The sequence below is a fragment of the Cetorhinus maximus genome, chromosome 11, assembly GCF_964194155.1.
Source record: "Cetorhinus maximus chromosome 11, sCetMax3.hap1.1, whole genome shotgun sequence".
NCBI lineage: Eukaryota > Metazoa > Chordata > Chondrichthyes > Lamniformes > Cetorhinidae > Cetorhinus > Cetorhinus maximus.
This window is the reverse complement of record NC_135889.1, coordinates 51357655-51374415: the sequence shown is the minus strand read 5'-3', so window position 1 is coordinate 51374415 and position 16761 is coordinate 51357655. Positions and strand designations below refer to the sequence as shown.

At 41.1% G+C, this 16761-nt stretch overlaps 1 protein-coding gene across 2 annotated transcripts in view; it reads right to left on the bottom strand.

The window, feature by feature from the left end:
- Positions 1-16761, bottom strand: part of nckap1 (NCK-associated protein 1) — a 210791-nt gene that overhangs the window by 74508 nt on the left and 119522 nt on the right. The window contains exons 17-19 of one of the 2 annotated variants that reach the window (XM_078551916.1): positions 14533-14665; positions 4262-4381; positions 121-260 (exon numbers count right to left, since the gene is read on the bottom strand). In XM_078551916.1, the coding sequence (XP_078408042.1) occupies positions 121-260; positions 4262-4381; positions 14533-14665 (393 nt within the window). The remainder of the gene's footprint in view (positions 1-120; positions 261-4261; positions 4382-14532; positions 14666-16761) is intronic. The other variant, XM_078551917.1, reaches the window with a different exon arrangement.

Below are 16761 nucleotides of genomic sequence, written 5' to 3'. Positions count from 1 at the left end.
TAAAAGCATTATTTCTCTACAAGTCTGTGATCTTTAAACATTTTTATTTCTGTTTAAACGATCAATCCTGGAAAAATCCTGACTGAAGAAAAATTACAAAAGTGGCAGTTGACTCCTCACTTGGTAACCAGTAGCCTGTTCTTTCTCATGCTCTCCACTCCAGGTTTCTCCCTTTCAGGTTCCCCTTTCTTTCCAGTCTGCTTTTTGGACTTTTTATTTACTGCTTGACTGATAGTCTTGGCACAATGTTTTGGCAATAACTGCAGAACAGAAAAAAAACACAATGAAATCTTTAAAACAGCTTAAGAGATAAATATGCCAAAGCTAACACAATTGATATATGATCGAGATGGGACTCCACGTCAAGTGCATCAATATTCCTGATACCTTTTCTAAAAAAGGCAATTGAATTTTGTTTCATTTGGTGAAATTTTTTCACTTTGTAGAATCAACTATATTCAAGACAACGTTTGGTTCTCAGTTGGACCATTACGAAAAAACTGCCAAATATTTTCAAGTAGCGAAATACTGGATCTAATTTTCAAAAGGAACAATTCCTTTTTCCTCTCCTGACAAACTCAAGTCCATGTTTCCCAAGTTAACCTAAATATTACTGAAGTGACACTTCAATGAAATCAAAGCTTCCTTTAGATGCTCTACTGATTTTTTGAATCAAGTTATTCTCTGCTTATCATGGATAGCCATCCTTGTAGATCAATTTTAACTGTACAACATGGGCACTTTTGTCCTTTATGGATGTTTCATCTAAATTAGACTTTGGCTTTTTCTTCCAGGGTAAAAGCGGTGGGTAAAACAGGGAACACAAAGGAGATTTATGCTTTTTCAGGTGTTTTAATGATGCACCAAATGAACCTTCCCACATACTTGAATAGATAACGGTGTTTTTAAGCCACTGGAAGCTTGGGAGAACAAGGATTATGGAAGAAAACCAGAAGTGATTTTGTACTTGTTGCCACACAAGGAATAAAAGCAACTCTTAATAAAATTTAAAATGCACCAACAAACAAAACAAAAAGGTCTACAGACTAACGTCTGTACGTTTCTTCTTTTATTGGTTAATTTCTGAAGTCCCTATGTTTATGCTTTTTCATTGTTATGTTCTGCATCTCGCCAATGCGCAAACCCCCATATTTTACAAAAAACAATCACATTTACCAAAAAAAAGCTTCCTAATACAAGTTTAATACAGCTGCTAAGACACACACAACATTAGAAGAACCTTGGTGAGGCCACAGTTGGAGTACTGTGTGCAGTTCCAGTCACCACGTTATAGGAAGGATGTGATTGCACTGGAGGGGGTGCAGAGGAGATTCACCAGGATGTTGCCTGGGATGAAACGTTTAAGTTATGAAGAGAGGTTGGATAGACTTGGGTTGTTTTTGTTGGAGCAGAGAAGACTGAGGGGCGACCTGATCGAGGTGTACAAGATTATGAGGGGCATGGACAGGGTGGATAGGGGGCAGCTGTTCCCCTTAGTTGAAGGGTCAGTCATAACAGGACATAAGTTCAAGGTGAGGGGCAGGAGATTTAGTTGGGGGGTGGGGGGGGGGGGGGGGGGGGATGTGAGGAGAACTTTTTTTTACCCAGAGGGTGGTGACGGTCTGGAATGCGCTGCCTGGGAGGGTGGTGGAGGCGGGTTGCCTCACATGTTTTAAAAAGTACCTAGTTGAGCACTTGGCACGTCATAACGTTCAAGGCTATGGGCCAAGTGCTGGTAAATGGGGTTAGGTAGGTAGGTCAGGTGTTTCTCATGTGTTGGTGCAGACTCGATGGGCCGAAGGGTCTCTTCTGCACGGTGTGATTCTGTACCCTAAGTATAAAACTACTCACATATTGTATGCTATTTACATAATATATCAAATGCCCATTCATGACCTTTTCCATCTCATTCGAGTTGTTCTAAAATCTGTTCCCTTCCCTTTAATCCACAGCCATGAAATCCTGCTAGATTGCATTCATAGTCTTATGCTAGCACACAGCATGAGACTTGCTTAGTTTCTACCCCAACACACTTCTCGGTGTTCACTCCTACACAAAATTCATTAAACATTGAAAGTTGCTATTGAATCAATGTTTGGTGAAAATTTGACAATTACTCAATGGGGTTACTACTGCAAATATTCAAAATTACATGCAAGAAATTAGCCACAGGGAAGATTTTTTGTTAACTTGGCAACAATGTCGAAAATATTTTACGATAAACTCTCTATTCTGGCTTCCGACCTATTTACTTACGTCCAGGTGATAAGAGGAAGAATCTGCATATATATATATATATAATTTGTTATCTGCAGGACATCCTAAAGCACTTAGAAGTCAATGAATTACAGAACATGTGCTTATCTGTCCTTTATGTAGGTACACTGAGAAGTCACATTTGTACACAGCAATGTTCCACAACAGCAGAGATAAATGTAGTTTTTTTTTGGTTCAGTAAAGTATACTGACCAGGGTACCAAAACTACACCCTATCCTTCTCTGAAGAGCACCAGTGACCATAGAGAGCGAATCACGGAGTTAAGTGTTAATACAAGTATCCAGGCATGTCATGATGCTTTCGCTCTGCTGCGAATCACTGTCAGCTGCATTTCAGCCACCATGGCAAACCAAAGGGTGGCCACTGAGTGATAAAGGCTATCTGATGACATGGTTAATAACTCCAGTGCGCAACCCATGCAGACAATGCGCAGTGATGACATTTCTAGACATTTTCTATCCCTCCAGACAGATGGGATCTCAGTTTAATGTCCAAAAAGCAGCATCTATGCCCTCTCAGTACTGCAAAAGAAATGTCAGCCAGAATATGCACTCAAATGGTGGTGTGGAGCTTGAACCCACAATCACAGAAACATAGAATAGTACAACACAAGAGGGGAGCGTACACCCCATCAAGTCTGTCTCTCTTTTGAAGAGCACCCCAGTTAGACCCACTCTCCAACCCTTTCCCCATATCCCTGCAATGTTTTTTTTCCTTCAAACATTTATCCAATTCCATTCATAATGTCTGACCTTTATACTATCATCTCTGGAGTCCTTTCCTTCAGACCACTCTTCTGCTGCCAGTGATTCACTGCAGAATGAAAGCATCATGACATATGCCTGGATACATGCATTGACACTTACCTGCATGATTCGCTCCCTGTAGTCACTGGTGCTCTTCAGAGAAGGATAGGGTGTAGTTTTGATTTCTTGGTCAGTATACTTCACTGAACCAAAAAAAAACTATTTATCTCTCTGCCGTTGTGGAACATTGCTGTGTACAAATGTGACTTCTCTGCTTACACAGGATCAGCTTTGATATATACACTGGTGACACCTCACTACTTCTCCACCACCTCGCTTGATTGTTCGCTTCTTCTGTGTTATCAGAATGCCCTCTCATTCATCTTGGATGATTCATAAATTTCCTTCACAGAAACACTGGTAAGACTAAAATTCCACTATCATTCATAGTAATGCTGCCAAGGTTCCAACCCCTCCACAGTCACCATCTCAGACGGAATCAGGCTGCTCACAAATAAGTGCCATTCAACCCCAAACGGAGTTGCCGACTTCATAACCTTTCTCCATCAAAAAGACTGCTGAATTCTATCTTGAGCATGGCCTGCCTCTGCTCTGCCTCAATTCATCTGTTGCTAAAACTCTTACCAACACTTCTGTCACCTGCAGACTCAACAAACTCAATACTTTCCTGGCCACTCACCCATGTTCAATAAACATCCACTCACCTGAAACTCAGCTTTCTTCATCTTATTCTCTATCATGTCCTGATCAAGCATCATCTTGGGTCTCCCAAGGACCAAAGTTTAAAATGATCATTCTTATATTTCAGTTCCTTGTCCCTCTGTCTGGAACCTTTTCCATCCCTAGGCTGGGATTTTCCAGCCCCGCCACCGGCAGGACCCGCCTTGGGTGAGGTGGCGCCCCAGCCAGAAGTCCATTGACTTGCGGCTGGACTGGAAGATCCCGGCAACAGACGGGTGCAGAAAATCCCATCCCCAGTCTCTACTTGTGATAGATTCAACCAATTTCAAGATGCATAATTTCTCCTCTCCAAGGTCATTTTAATATTGCAATAATAACACCATTGTGAAACCTTTTGGAAAATAACAATGGTGTTATACTTACAGAATACATGCCAGGTATTATGCAAGATCTGAAAAGTGTATGGGAATTACTTAATCCAGTTTAAGGAATCTCCTTCCCTCTAAGCCATAAAATATGGAAGCTGGAATCTTACCTGGTCACTAAGGGTGCACTGCTCTGTACATATGTCTGTGATGAGATTGCGGGCTTGCTTCGCCATTTCATCGAGGAACATGTTGCACAGGGAAAGACTGCGATCTCCAATGTGATGCCTCTGTAACAGTTCAAAATTGACAAAACTGTAAATGCACATTGGGATCTGAACAGATATACTGTATGATAAACTTAAATGGAGACAATCTAGATGGGAATTAATGACACCATAGTGTATGACCTACCTCTTAGCAACTTCAGTAGTCAAAATGCCTAACATGATTTAGCTCTGAGGAAACCATTTGCTTAGTGCACAAAATGTCATAACACCTGCATCAGATATGGATCTAGGAACTGTGTTACTGCAGGGTTTCTTTTTGGCACTAAACTGGACACGACTACCACTCCTAGTTCCCCTCCAACTCACACCCATTCCGTCCTTCCCTGGGGAAAAAAATATGCTCTTGCAAGGCCTGATGAGATAACTGGGTGAGGTTATGTTATATGGAACAAGTTATCAAGTGAGTAGTGAAAGAAAAACTTCCAGCTAGTTAATCTATTTTTATTTTTAATTTGGGCCTCCTTTAAGGTATACAAAATTCATCCAATTCACGAGGGGAAGGTCTCATGCAGAGAAATGAAAGCACAAACTGCAAGAACTAATCCAATTCGAGCAATACTGCACATATTTGTCAAAACTAGACAACAATGCTAAGTGAACATGTGGATTATTCATGCAGCAGCCTTAAAAAAAAAACCAAATGGAACTTAATTTCAGTGATACACTAAAAGTGGTTGCAGAACAACCTTTCAGCTGCTGCTTTTGCTTTTTTTTGAGCAAGATGGTAACAAATATAAATTGAACTCAATTGTGTACTACTTGGCCACTGGTTTACTTTGGGTGTTTGAACGAATGGCAGCAAAAGGTAACAAAGCTCCCAAAACTGTTTGGTGGGCACAATAAATCAGGACTCCAGGCACATCCATACAGTGAAAACAATGTTCTGTTTAGATAAAATTATTCAACAATTTATTATTCCAAAGCAAATTGGAAAGTAACTTCATACTGTTCTTGGAGTCAAAACAGAAAAGTCAAATACAGTTGGTAGACGAGAAAGACTTGCAGGTCATTAACTGCAGAAAACAGGGAACCAATAAATTGAACAAAGCACTTGTAGCAATGAAAGATCAGGTTTTTGAATATAGGCACCAGGCATGATATATATTTAAACAGCTATATGGGCCAATTTTCCAAGCATTTTTTACTTGACATTTTAAGCCTTATTTTGTGGACATATTCATGTACAAAGACTTCCTCTAACAATGTTTGCCTTTCAATAGCCAGGTCATTAACCAGAAAACACCAGATAATATTGAAATCCTTAGTTGGGGGCGATCTTACTACCGTACAGGTGAGATGATGTCCCTGCTCATTGTTAGAATGTCAGGGAGACAAGGTAATTAAACAATTGAATCATCTGCTGCATTTTCACCTACTCTGCATAAATGTCAAACCAAAATGTTGATCTTATGATTCATACAACATAGCAAGGCTGCATCTATATAGGATTAGGAGCAAGTACTTTTTGTGCCCATTTACTATGGTAGGAACCAACTGCAGAATTGTTTACCAAGACAATCAAATTGCCTTACAAGTTGGTGTGGAAGCGTACTCACCTTCTTTGAACACCATTCCCCCAGCCCCGCATCCCCTCAATGCTCCCTCCGCCCCACAACTCCCAGAGCTGGGGGGCCACCTTCTGACAGGGATCCTGTCTTGCTACCATCAAAATCTATGGAAGGGGTCATCACAGGAGTTGTAGAGTGTTGCCTTGGTGGCCACAGCTTCAGAGGCAAAAAGATGTCTTTGAGCCAGTTTGAAATAATTCCCCCAAAACATTAGATTTTCCATGGGTTTAGATGTTTTGCAATTGACTAAGAAGTCAAGGTCCTGAACTAGAGTAGCAATTGCACGGCTGTGCCAGTGAATTCCAGACAAGAGATTCAAGAAGCCAATTATCTAGTAGGGTCAAGCGGAGAAATGTTACTTCTTAGATGCATGCTGAGTACAGAAAGACACTTTTGTAAACTAGCTGGGTTTTGAGGATAGCCCCAACACCTGGGCATATTGCTCTACCTCAATTTTAATTTCCTCTTCCACATGCAATCTTCACTAGAATACTGTATCACCCAGTTCCACCCATATCTCAGCATCTTCCACCTCCCCACAACCACTGTTGCCTTAATCCATATTTTGTTCATCTTGTAGCTGGGCTGCCTGTGGAGGCCTCCCCACATCTAACATTTATAAGCTACAAATCATCTGGCATTCTGCAGCCTATACCCTCATCTATAACATATCATACATCCTCATCACCCTTTGCCCTCACCAAGCTTCACTGGCTTCCCTTGGCGTCCCACTGACAAAGATTCCCCGCACCTTCAAATTCTTCCACAGCCTCAACCCTCTTAACAATGATTTCTCTAGCCTGCCAACATGAGCCTGCTTTTTATTTCCCACTTCATGATCCCATTTCAGCACCACGCAAGGATCCTACCGGTCTTAAATTCTCCGGAAGAGACTCCTTTTCACTTGTGTTTCTGCCTGCTTTGCTCTCTTTTGTCTGCCACTGAGTGTCCACATTGCCCAATAAAACACTCTGAAATCTACATAACGAGTGCTACCAAAATGCAAGCTGCTGGCCAAATTCCTTGAAATTTAACCTGACAAACTTTCAGTGCCATCCCATATGTAAGTAGTCATTTTTCAGGTCACTAACTCAACTCCTGTGGTGTATTCATGAGAGAGGTTTGAAGTATGGTGGTGATATGTAGTTGCCAAGATGAAGCTGTGTTTAACCTTGCCTGTTGTTTTAAGAACACTGCTCTGTATTTCCTGTCAGGATGCAGGTAATTGTAGTACCTTGTAAACCGTCGAGTTTATTAGAGGTCAGTTTTATCTGCTTGTAAATCTCGGCTCCAAGTCAGAAAAACCTACCTTATCAACCACCTTTCACTTTTTAAAGATTATTTTCCATTTGTTCCACAAAGTGTAACATATAGAAGTATGTCTGCTAGCTACTCCTCTGGACATACTTTCTGAATGATTCAAGGAACTCTGACCATCTTCAAACACAGAGGAGCTAAAATAAAAGCAAAATACTGTGGATGCTGGAAATCTGAAACAAAGACAAAAAACGCTGGAAAAACCCAGCAGGTCTGGCAGCATCTGTGGAGAGAGAAACAGAGTTGACTCTGAGTCATATGGACTCGAAATGTCAACTCTGTTTCTCTCTCTACAAATGCTGCCAGACCTGCTGTTTTTTTCCAGCATTTTCTGTTTTCGACTCTGAGGAGCTAGATTGGTATCGAGGATTAATATATTGGACATAACTCCCCCTTTTTTTCAACATCACATGATAACAAAGTTACGGTCTGCACTCTTTACAGTGAACCTGTTAAGCTGTGCTTCACATAATCAATTTCGCTAAGCAGACAATGCAGCAATCCTGGAATAATCTCAAATTATTTGATCAGATTATTTCGCAAAATCTCAGAACTGAACTCAAAATGAAAAGGACATTTCTCTTTGATAGTAGCCAAGACTTAAGCAAAATGTGAAATTTCTATACTTTGCAGAAATTTTGGCAAGCAGCCCTGTGGCTCTAGCGAATCATTGTCACAAGGCCTACATGGATTCAGAACTGCAGCGAGAGCCTCTTAGCATGCATGCAGATTTGTTCAAGACTACAAGACTATGCTGGCCCATAAAGTGCAACAGTCTCTTGCTTTACTGAGCTTTGTCATAGCCTCTTGGCTGAATGAGTAGGGGTCATAAAACAGCATTAACCTTTCATTGTTATTCCCTAACCTGTTCATAAATTGGTGTTTCTTTACACCTTCTAGGAATTCCTCAACCAACCCATCAAAACTACCTTCCCCATCAAATGACAGTTACAACAGTTATTGTTGCAACTCCCATGGGGCTACAACTATGGGAATGACCCAGTTATAGCCGTGTTATTCTATAAAGCATTACGAAAAGTCATGGATCGCACCTAAGACAAAGTGTGAACCAATGCTGGTGGACACCCCAGTCTGCTCTTCATCAAGGGACACAGGTTGACTATGAAAGGAACCGTGCTATTTCTTGGCAATTATTACTAATTGTGTGACTCTTTGGCAAACAAACTGACCATTGGGCTCAGTGGAACTGGTTGAACTGTTGCCAATTGACTTATCAACCAAAAGCATTTATATATTTGGAATTATCAGGATATTTTAACTACTAATGTTGTGTGAGATGGATATGAAATTGTGGGTGTTAGCTAAAAAAGTTAAAGCTCTTGTTAACTGAAGGAGTTCAACAGATAGTTGAATTTCTGGTATAGCTACGCTGAAGAGAGTGAGTTTTAACATAAAACTCACTGGTTAAAGAACGTTAGAACCAAGGAGAGTTCTGACCAGGGGTGGCTATGCCTATGTAGAACGGGGAGTTTGCAACCTTAGGATTGTTGGAGGAGATTTGAAGGGACCTCCTTGCCAGAAGAAAACAAAAGGCCCAAGCAATCTCAGCCCATCTGATTCACTGACTGAGTGTTCAGACCATGCGGTTTATCTTTCAAGTTTTGTTAAGCATCTGACTTGAGTGTTTCCAGGAGCAAGTCTAATGGGTGTAGAAAGAAAGTGGAGTTAAAACATTTGATTTGGAGTATGAGTAATTGTGTTTTTTGTATTTTTATTATATTTAATGTAACCAACTATTTAAGATAGTGTAGTTATTATAGTTCATATTCTTTGATTTTTGTGTAGTAAAATTCTCTTGTTTAAACCATGAATCTTGTGGCTTCATTCTTTTAGTAAATATCTGGGTTTTCAGATTCTAAAAAAAATGACTGGTCTCTAACAAGATCATAACACTGGTTACCCTGAAGTGAATCCTGGGTTTATCCGACTTATAAGACTATAAGACATAGGAGCAGAAATTCGGCCCATCGAGTCTGCTCTGCCATTCAATCATGGCTGATAAGTTTCTCAACACCATTCTCCCGCCTTCTCCCCGTAACCTTTGATCCCCTTACCAATCAAGAACCTATCTATCTCGGTCTTAAATACACTCAGTGACCTGGCCTCCACAGCCTTCTGTGGCAATGAATTCCGTAGATTCACCACTCTCTGGCTAAAGAAATTTCTCCTCATCTCTGTTCTAAAAGGTCTTCCCTTTACTCTGAGGCTGTGCCCTCGGGTCCTAGTCTCTCCTACTAATGGAAACATCTTCCCCACGTCCACTCTATCCAGGCCTTTCCGTATTCTGTAAGTTTCAATCAGATCCCCCCTCATCCTTCTAAACTTCATTGAGTATAGACCCAGAGTCCTCAAACGTTCCTCATATGTTAAGCCTTTCATTCCTGGGATCATTCTCGTGAACCTCCTCTGGACCCTCTCCAGGGCCAGCACATCCTTCCTGAGATACGGGGCCCAAAATTGCTCACAATATTCTAAATGTGGTCTGACCAGAGCCTTATAAAGCCTCAGCAGCACATCCTTGCTTTTATATTCTAGTCCCCTCGAAATAAATGCCAACATTGCATTTGCCTTCCTAACTACCGACTCAACCTGCAAGTTAACCTTAACAGAATCCTGGACTAGGACTCCCAAGTCCCTTTGCACTCCAGATTTCTGAATTCTCTCCCCATTTAGAAAATAGTCTATGCCTCTATTCTTCCTACTAAAGTGCATGACCTCACACTTCCCCACGTTGTATTCCATCTGCCACTTCTTTGCCCATTCTCCTAACCTGTCTAAATCCTTCTGCAGCCTCCCCGCCTCCTCAATACTACCTGTCCCTCCACCTATCTTTGTATCTTCTCCAAACTTAGCCAGAATGCCCTCGGTTCCTTCATCTAGATCATTAATGTATAAAGTGAAAAGTTGTGGTCCCAACACTGACCCCTGCGGAACTCCACTAGTCACCGGCTGCCATCCTGAGAAGGACCCCCTTATCCCCACTCTCTACCTCCTGCCAAACAGCCAATCTTCTATCCATGCTAGTACCTTGCCTCTAACACCATGGGCTCTTATCTTACTGAGCAGCCTCCTGTGCGGCACCTTGTCAAAGGCCTTCTGGAAGTCCAAGTAGATAACATCCATTGGCTCCCCTTTGTCTAACCTGCTCGTTACCTCCTCAAAGAATTCTAACAGATTTGTCAGGCATGACCTCCCCTTGATGAAACCATGCTGACTTTGCCCTATTTTACCATGCACTTCCAAGTATTCTGAAATCTTAATAATGGACTCTAAAATCTTACCAACAACCGAGGTCAGGCTAATCAGCTTGTAATTTCCCATCTTTTGCCTCACTCCCTTCTTAAACAGGGGGTTACATTAGTGATTTTCCAGTCCTCTGGGACCCTCCCTGACTCCAGTGATTCCTGAAAGATCACCACTAATGCCTCCACTATCTCTTCAGCTATCTCCTTCAGAACTCTGGGGTGTAATCCATCTGGTCCAGGTGATTTATCCACCTTCAGACCTTTCAGTTTTCCTAGCACCTTCTCCTTGGTAATGGCCACCATACTCACCTCTGCCCCCCGACTCTCTTGAATTTTGGGGATGTTACTCGTGTCTTCCTCCGTGAAGAATGATGCAAAGTACCTATTCAGTTCCTCCGCCATTTCTTTGTTCCCCATTATTACTTCTCCAGCATCATTTTCCAGCGGCCCAATATCTACCTTTGCCTCCCTCTTACCCTTTATATATCTAAAAAACTCTTGCAATCTTCTTTTATATTACTGGCTAGTTTACCCTCATATTTAATCTTCTCCCTCCTTATTTCTTTTTTAGTTGTCCTCTGTTGGTCTTTGTCGGCTTCCCAATCCCCTGGCTTCCCACTGCTCTTTGCCGCATTGTATGCTTTCTCTTTAGCTTTTATACTGTCTCTGACTTCCCTTGTCAGCCATGGTTGCCTCGTCCTCCCTTTAGTATGCTTCTTCTTCCTAGGGATGAATTTTTGCTGTGTCTCCAAAATTACTCCCAGAAACTCCTGCCATTGCTGTTCCACTGTCTTTCCTGCTAGGCTCATCTCCCAGTCAATTCTGGCCAGCTCCTCCCTCATGCCTCTGTAGTTAGCTTTATTCAACTGTAATACCGTTACATCTGATTCCAGCTTTTTCCTCTCAAATTGCAGGGTAAATTCTATCATATTATGGTCACTTCCTCCTAAGGGTTCCTTCACCTTAAACTCCCTTATCAAATCTGCCTCATTATACGTCACTAAAACTAGAATTGCCTGTTCCCTAGTGGGCTCCACCACAAGCTGCTCCAAAAAGCCATCTCGTAGACATTCCACAAATTCCTTTCCTTGGGATCCACTACCAACCTGATTTTCCCAGTCTACCTGCATATTGAAATCCCCCATGATCACTGTAACCTTGCCTTTCTTACACGCCTTTTCTATCTCCTGGTGTATCTTGTGCCCCACATCCTGACTACTGTTCGGAGGCCTGTACATAACTCCCATTATGGTTTTTTACCTTTGCGGTTCCTCAACTCTACCCACAAAGATTCTACATCATCTGACCCTACATCATTTCTTGCTATCGATTTAATTTCATTTCTTACTAACAAAGCAACCCCACCCCCTCTGCCAAACTGCCTATCTTTTCAATAGGATGTACATCCTTGGATATTTAGCTCCCAGTCCTAATCTCCCTGCAGCCATGTCTCCGCGATGCCCAAATCATACTTGCCAATTTCAATACTTTGCACTCTGTAAAACTGAGAAAATGATTGATAATCAATGCATTTGACTCCCTGGTTTGCTCTCTGAAAATTCTTCAGAAAGATGTGTTGCTTAGCCTGCTTGATGACTTGACTATTGCTAGATGCCTGAAGATACCCTAGACTTGGCACTCGAATCCAACTAATGTCGGGAAAGGGGGAATCCATGCCATAAGAGTTTCAGTGGAATGGAAGGTAGCAAACGTAACAATGGCTCTTAAGAAAGGGGGGGGGTAGTGAAGAGAGAAAAGTGGGAACTAAAGACCAGTTAGCCTGACAGTCATCGAGAAAATGCTGGAATCTACATATTATTAAAGAATTGGTAATAAGGCACTTAGAAAATCATAATGTGATTAGAATGAGTCAACACGGCTTTATGAAAAGGAAATCTTGTTCGACAAATCTAAGAGGTTTTGACAACGTAACTAGGAGGGCAAGTAAAAGGCAACCAGTGAATGCAGTAGATTGATTTTCAAAAGGCATTCAGTAAGGTGCCCCACGAAAGATTGTTGTTCCAGATAGAGATGGGTGGGTTCAGCTATTTATAATCTATATTAATGACCTAGGTGAAGGGACCAAGTGTAATCTATCAAAGTTTGATGGTGATACAACGCTAGGTGGGAAAGTAAGCCATGAGGTAGACACAATGAGTCTACAATAGGATACAAGATAGGTTGAATGAGTGGACAAGAAAGCTACAGCGGACTATAATGCAGGGAAATGCAAGGTTATTCACTTTTGTAGGAAGGCTAGAAAAGCAAATTTCTACCTTAAAAATGGCAAGAAACTATTAAATGTTGGTACAGAGAAGTGGATGTCTTTGTACAAGAAACACAAAGTTAACATGTAGGTACAGCAAGCAATTAGGGAGGCAAATGATAAGTTGGCTTTCATTGCAAGGGGTTTGGAGCACAAGAGTAAAGAATTCTTGCTGCAGTGTTATAGGACTTTTGTGAGACTACGCCTGGAGTATTGTGTAGAATTTTGGGCTTCATACCCCAGGAAGCATATACAAGACTTAGAGGGAGCGTGCAACCAAGGTTCATGAGGTTGATTCCTGGGATAAGAAGGCTGTTGTATAGCAGAATGGGCCAATACTCTCTAGAGTTTAGAAGAATAAGAGGTGATCTCATTAAAACATGAGTTTATGAGACGGTTTCATGAGATGCTGTTTTTCTGGCTTAAGTGTCTAGAACTAAACTCAGGTCATAAACTCAGGATGAAGGGGATGGCCATTTTGGACTGAGACGAGGAGAAATCCTTCACTCAGCAGGTTGTGAATCTTTGGAATTTTCTACCCCAGAGGACTGTGCATGCTCAGTCACTCAGTATATTCAAGGGTGAGATCGGTGGATTTTGGGATTTTAAGGGAATCTGGGGATGAGGGTTGAGTGGGAAATTGAAGTTGAGGTCAAAAATGAGCCATGATCTTATTAAATGGGAGAGCAAGCTCAAGGGGCCATATGGCCTACTCCTGTTCCCACCATTTCTTATGTTTTCATATTCTCTCCTTGTCGCTCATTTGTATTACACTTGGGATTATTCCAATATTCAAAACCATGAGGGATCTGGACAAAGTAGATAGGGAGAAACTGTTCAGACTCATGAAAGGATGTAGAACAAGAGGGCACAAATTTAAAGTAATGGCAAAAGAAGCATTAGTGACATGAGCAAAGTCCTTTTCATGCAGTGATGGTTAAGGTCTGCAATGCACTGCCTGAGTGTGTGAAAACAACAGGTTCAATTAAGGCATTAAAAGGGAATTAGACTCATCTGAAAAGGAGGAAGGTGCAGGGTTACTTCTGTGCTGCAACAATTTGAGAGAGATATTCACTTTTCCACCCCATAGAAATTACAAAATGGAAATGGGCCATTTAGAAAAAGGCCATTCGGCGCAATCAGTGCTTATCCTCCACATCCTATTCACATATATATGCCTCATTTCCATTTCCCTTTACCCACCTTTCTTTCAACCACCCACCTAACCTATTCTGTTGGCATGGTATCTATTTGAACAGAGGATAAAAGAAACTTTAAAAACAGAGGTTTGTCAGCCTGTGAAATACACCACTAGAATTAGTGACTGAAACAAAGATCATGGTAAGGTTCAAGAATAGATGAGATAGGTGGCTGAAGGAAATGGGTTAAAGGATATAGAAACAGGGCAGGCACATGGGGTTAGTATTGAAAGTTGGCGTGGATGATAAGCATCAACATGGGCCAAATGGCTTGTTATTTGTGATGTGATTTTAAGTAATTCTATGAAATGTCTTTTTTTTTTAAATGTTGAAAGAGTAGGAGAGAGAACAATGTGGAATCTGAATTCTGGCAAAATCTCTCAGTATATTCAGAGGGCCACAAATGAAGGTGAAAGATGCCATAAGTTGACCCAAGATCTCTCATATCTACACAATCTTTTCTTTAGCTTTGCTGAAAAGCTTGATATTTTGAAATGTATGCAATTGAGACCAAATAAAAGGAAAACAACCTTACCTCTTCAGGGCACAATTCATGAGTGCAACTCATAAAATGCGTGCAGACCAGTGGGAAAGCAATTGAATATCGTGACTGCGAGGGCAACTCCAAGCACTGGTGAAACATCTTCTCAAAAGCACGACTGTAAAAACTTAAAGAGTATTAAACATCATCATGTCAATACAATTGCAAACAGTAAATACAGTTCCACATAAATAACACTTATACCAAAAATCTACTTCAACCCTTTCAAATATGAAATTTCCAGTGGTTTCCAATATGTTGTGTAGTATTTTGTTTAAATTTTAAAGGAAGAGGGCTCGCGGTTCGGGGGAGGCGTAACAGTTCATAATCATGGTTTGCGTATCAACATGCCTTTTTTTAAGAAATACAAAATTCGTTGCATATTTAAAAAGCTCCCTAACTTTTGAAACTAATCTAATGCATTGTGTTTTGGGCTTGGAATAGAAAATTGGATAAATCACTGATGAGGTTGCAAAGAAAAAAAATAAAGAGTAATAGGATGCACCATGGTGCACAGGATAATTGGAAGGTATGCCCCTGGCATTTTTTTTAATGTCACTTGATATGACTTATGCATGAGCAAGTCTTTACAGCATCAATTTATTTTCGTACCTGAACAGATTCAAGACAGGCTTTTTTATACCATATCTTAATACACATAGGAGAACAGGTGGCTGACAAAGTGGATGGCACAGTACTTACATCTCTTGAGTTTTGGATTTGAAGTCAGCCCAGACTAACTGGTCAAAAGTTTCATCTTTGTTAGTTTTAAGGCCAAGTTCCAAATGGCAGCAGGCCCACCCACACCAGTTTTTTAAATTTCCTACATCTTCTGTAGAATTTAAAGGTTTTAATGTGAGAGTTTGCACTGCAACTCAGTTTTTTTTGCCAATGTTTCATAATTGCTGCCATCATGGTTAGGGATTTCCACATGATTGTTACATACTGGTATCAAAAAACATAGCTCCTCTGGATTCTAAAGCAGAATGCTTTATTTATCATGATAGGGAAAATGACTGGTTAACTTACAGTATGTTATTTAGCAGGATTATAGTATTCCAACTTAACAAAATGAATAAGCACTGAAATTAAGTGCTTAGAAATAAAGGAATTTTGCTGATAGTCATTCATTTTACTTATTCAAATAAATGTTTCCTACATTAATACAGCAGTTTAATTAACTAGAACATTTAAGAACACAATTATTGGTAAGTGTACCTATCTCTGCCTCACAAAGCATTTGCCCCAGCTTTGTTCCTTAAAGTCTGCATATCAAGTGGTTTTACAACTGGAAAATGTAAAAGGAGATCATGAAGAGATGCAAGGAAGAAATTTATCAGCTGAAATTTTCCTGCTTTATGAAATGAGGATCTAACACTCATTTATAGCAGATTTGTGGGGTGAGGGCTGAGCAATGCATACATACATTGCCATCTGATAAGATTGTGGCTCATCTCATTGTGGCCTCAACTCTACTTCCCTGCCTACTCCCTTATACCCTTTGACTCCCCCTTGTCAATCAAGAATCTATGTAATTAAGCATCAAAAATATTCAATGACCCTGCCTCCAACACACACACAAAGCCTGTAGTCTGGATTCAACTGAGGAACAGTTTATAATTTGGCCACAGCATGCTGTGCTGTGTGTTTTATGTATGGGAAGCAGGATGCGCTGGTGTGCAGGTTGTGTGCACAAGATTGCTGACATTGTAGTTACATACTAAAGCATAGCAGCTCAGTAGAGAACAGTAGTTGCGGGCTGAATGGCTGTGTTTCACGCTGCTGTTGAGTGAGGGAAGGGGTGGGGTTTTGTCAGCCAGTGAGTGGATGCTGAGAGCTCAAGACTTGTCTGTTATGGCAGTCTTTTGGCACTGGGTCACTAATGGTTGTATACAGGGTACCACATGCTGCAATTTTATATTGTGAGCTCCAAACACCACACACATACCAGCTGAGGGAGAAGGGGAGAGGAGAGGAGAGGAGAAGGGTGGGGGCAATGAGTTCCACTCTGCCTGCTCCTCTCTCAGGGCAACAAATCCCACATACAGCACAGAGCCTAATGCCTCTCCGCAACTGTCAGCTCCTCGCTTGAGACCTTGCAGGGTGAGCAGCTGGTGCCCAAGCTCAAATTTCAATAAGCAGCTACGGTAGCAGCTGGTAGTTAAGGTTTGAGGGGGAAGGGATGATCAGTTGTCCTGATAACGAGGATAATTTTTAAACTAT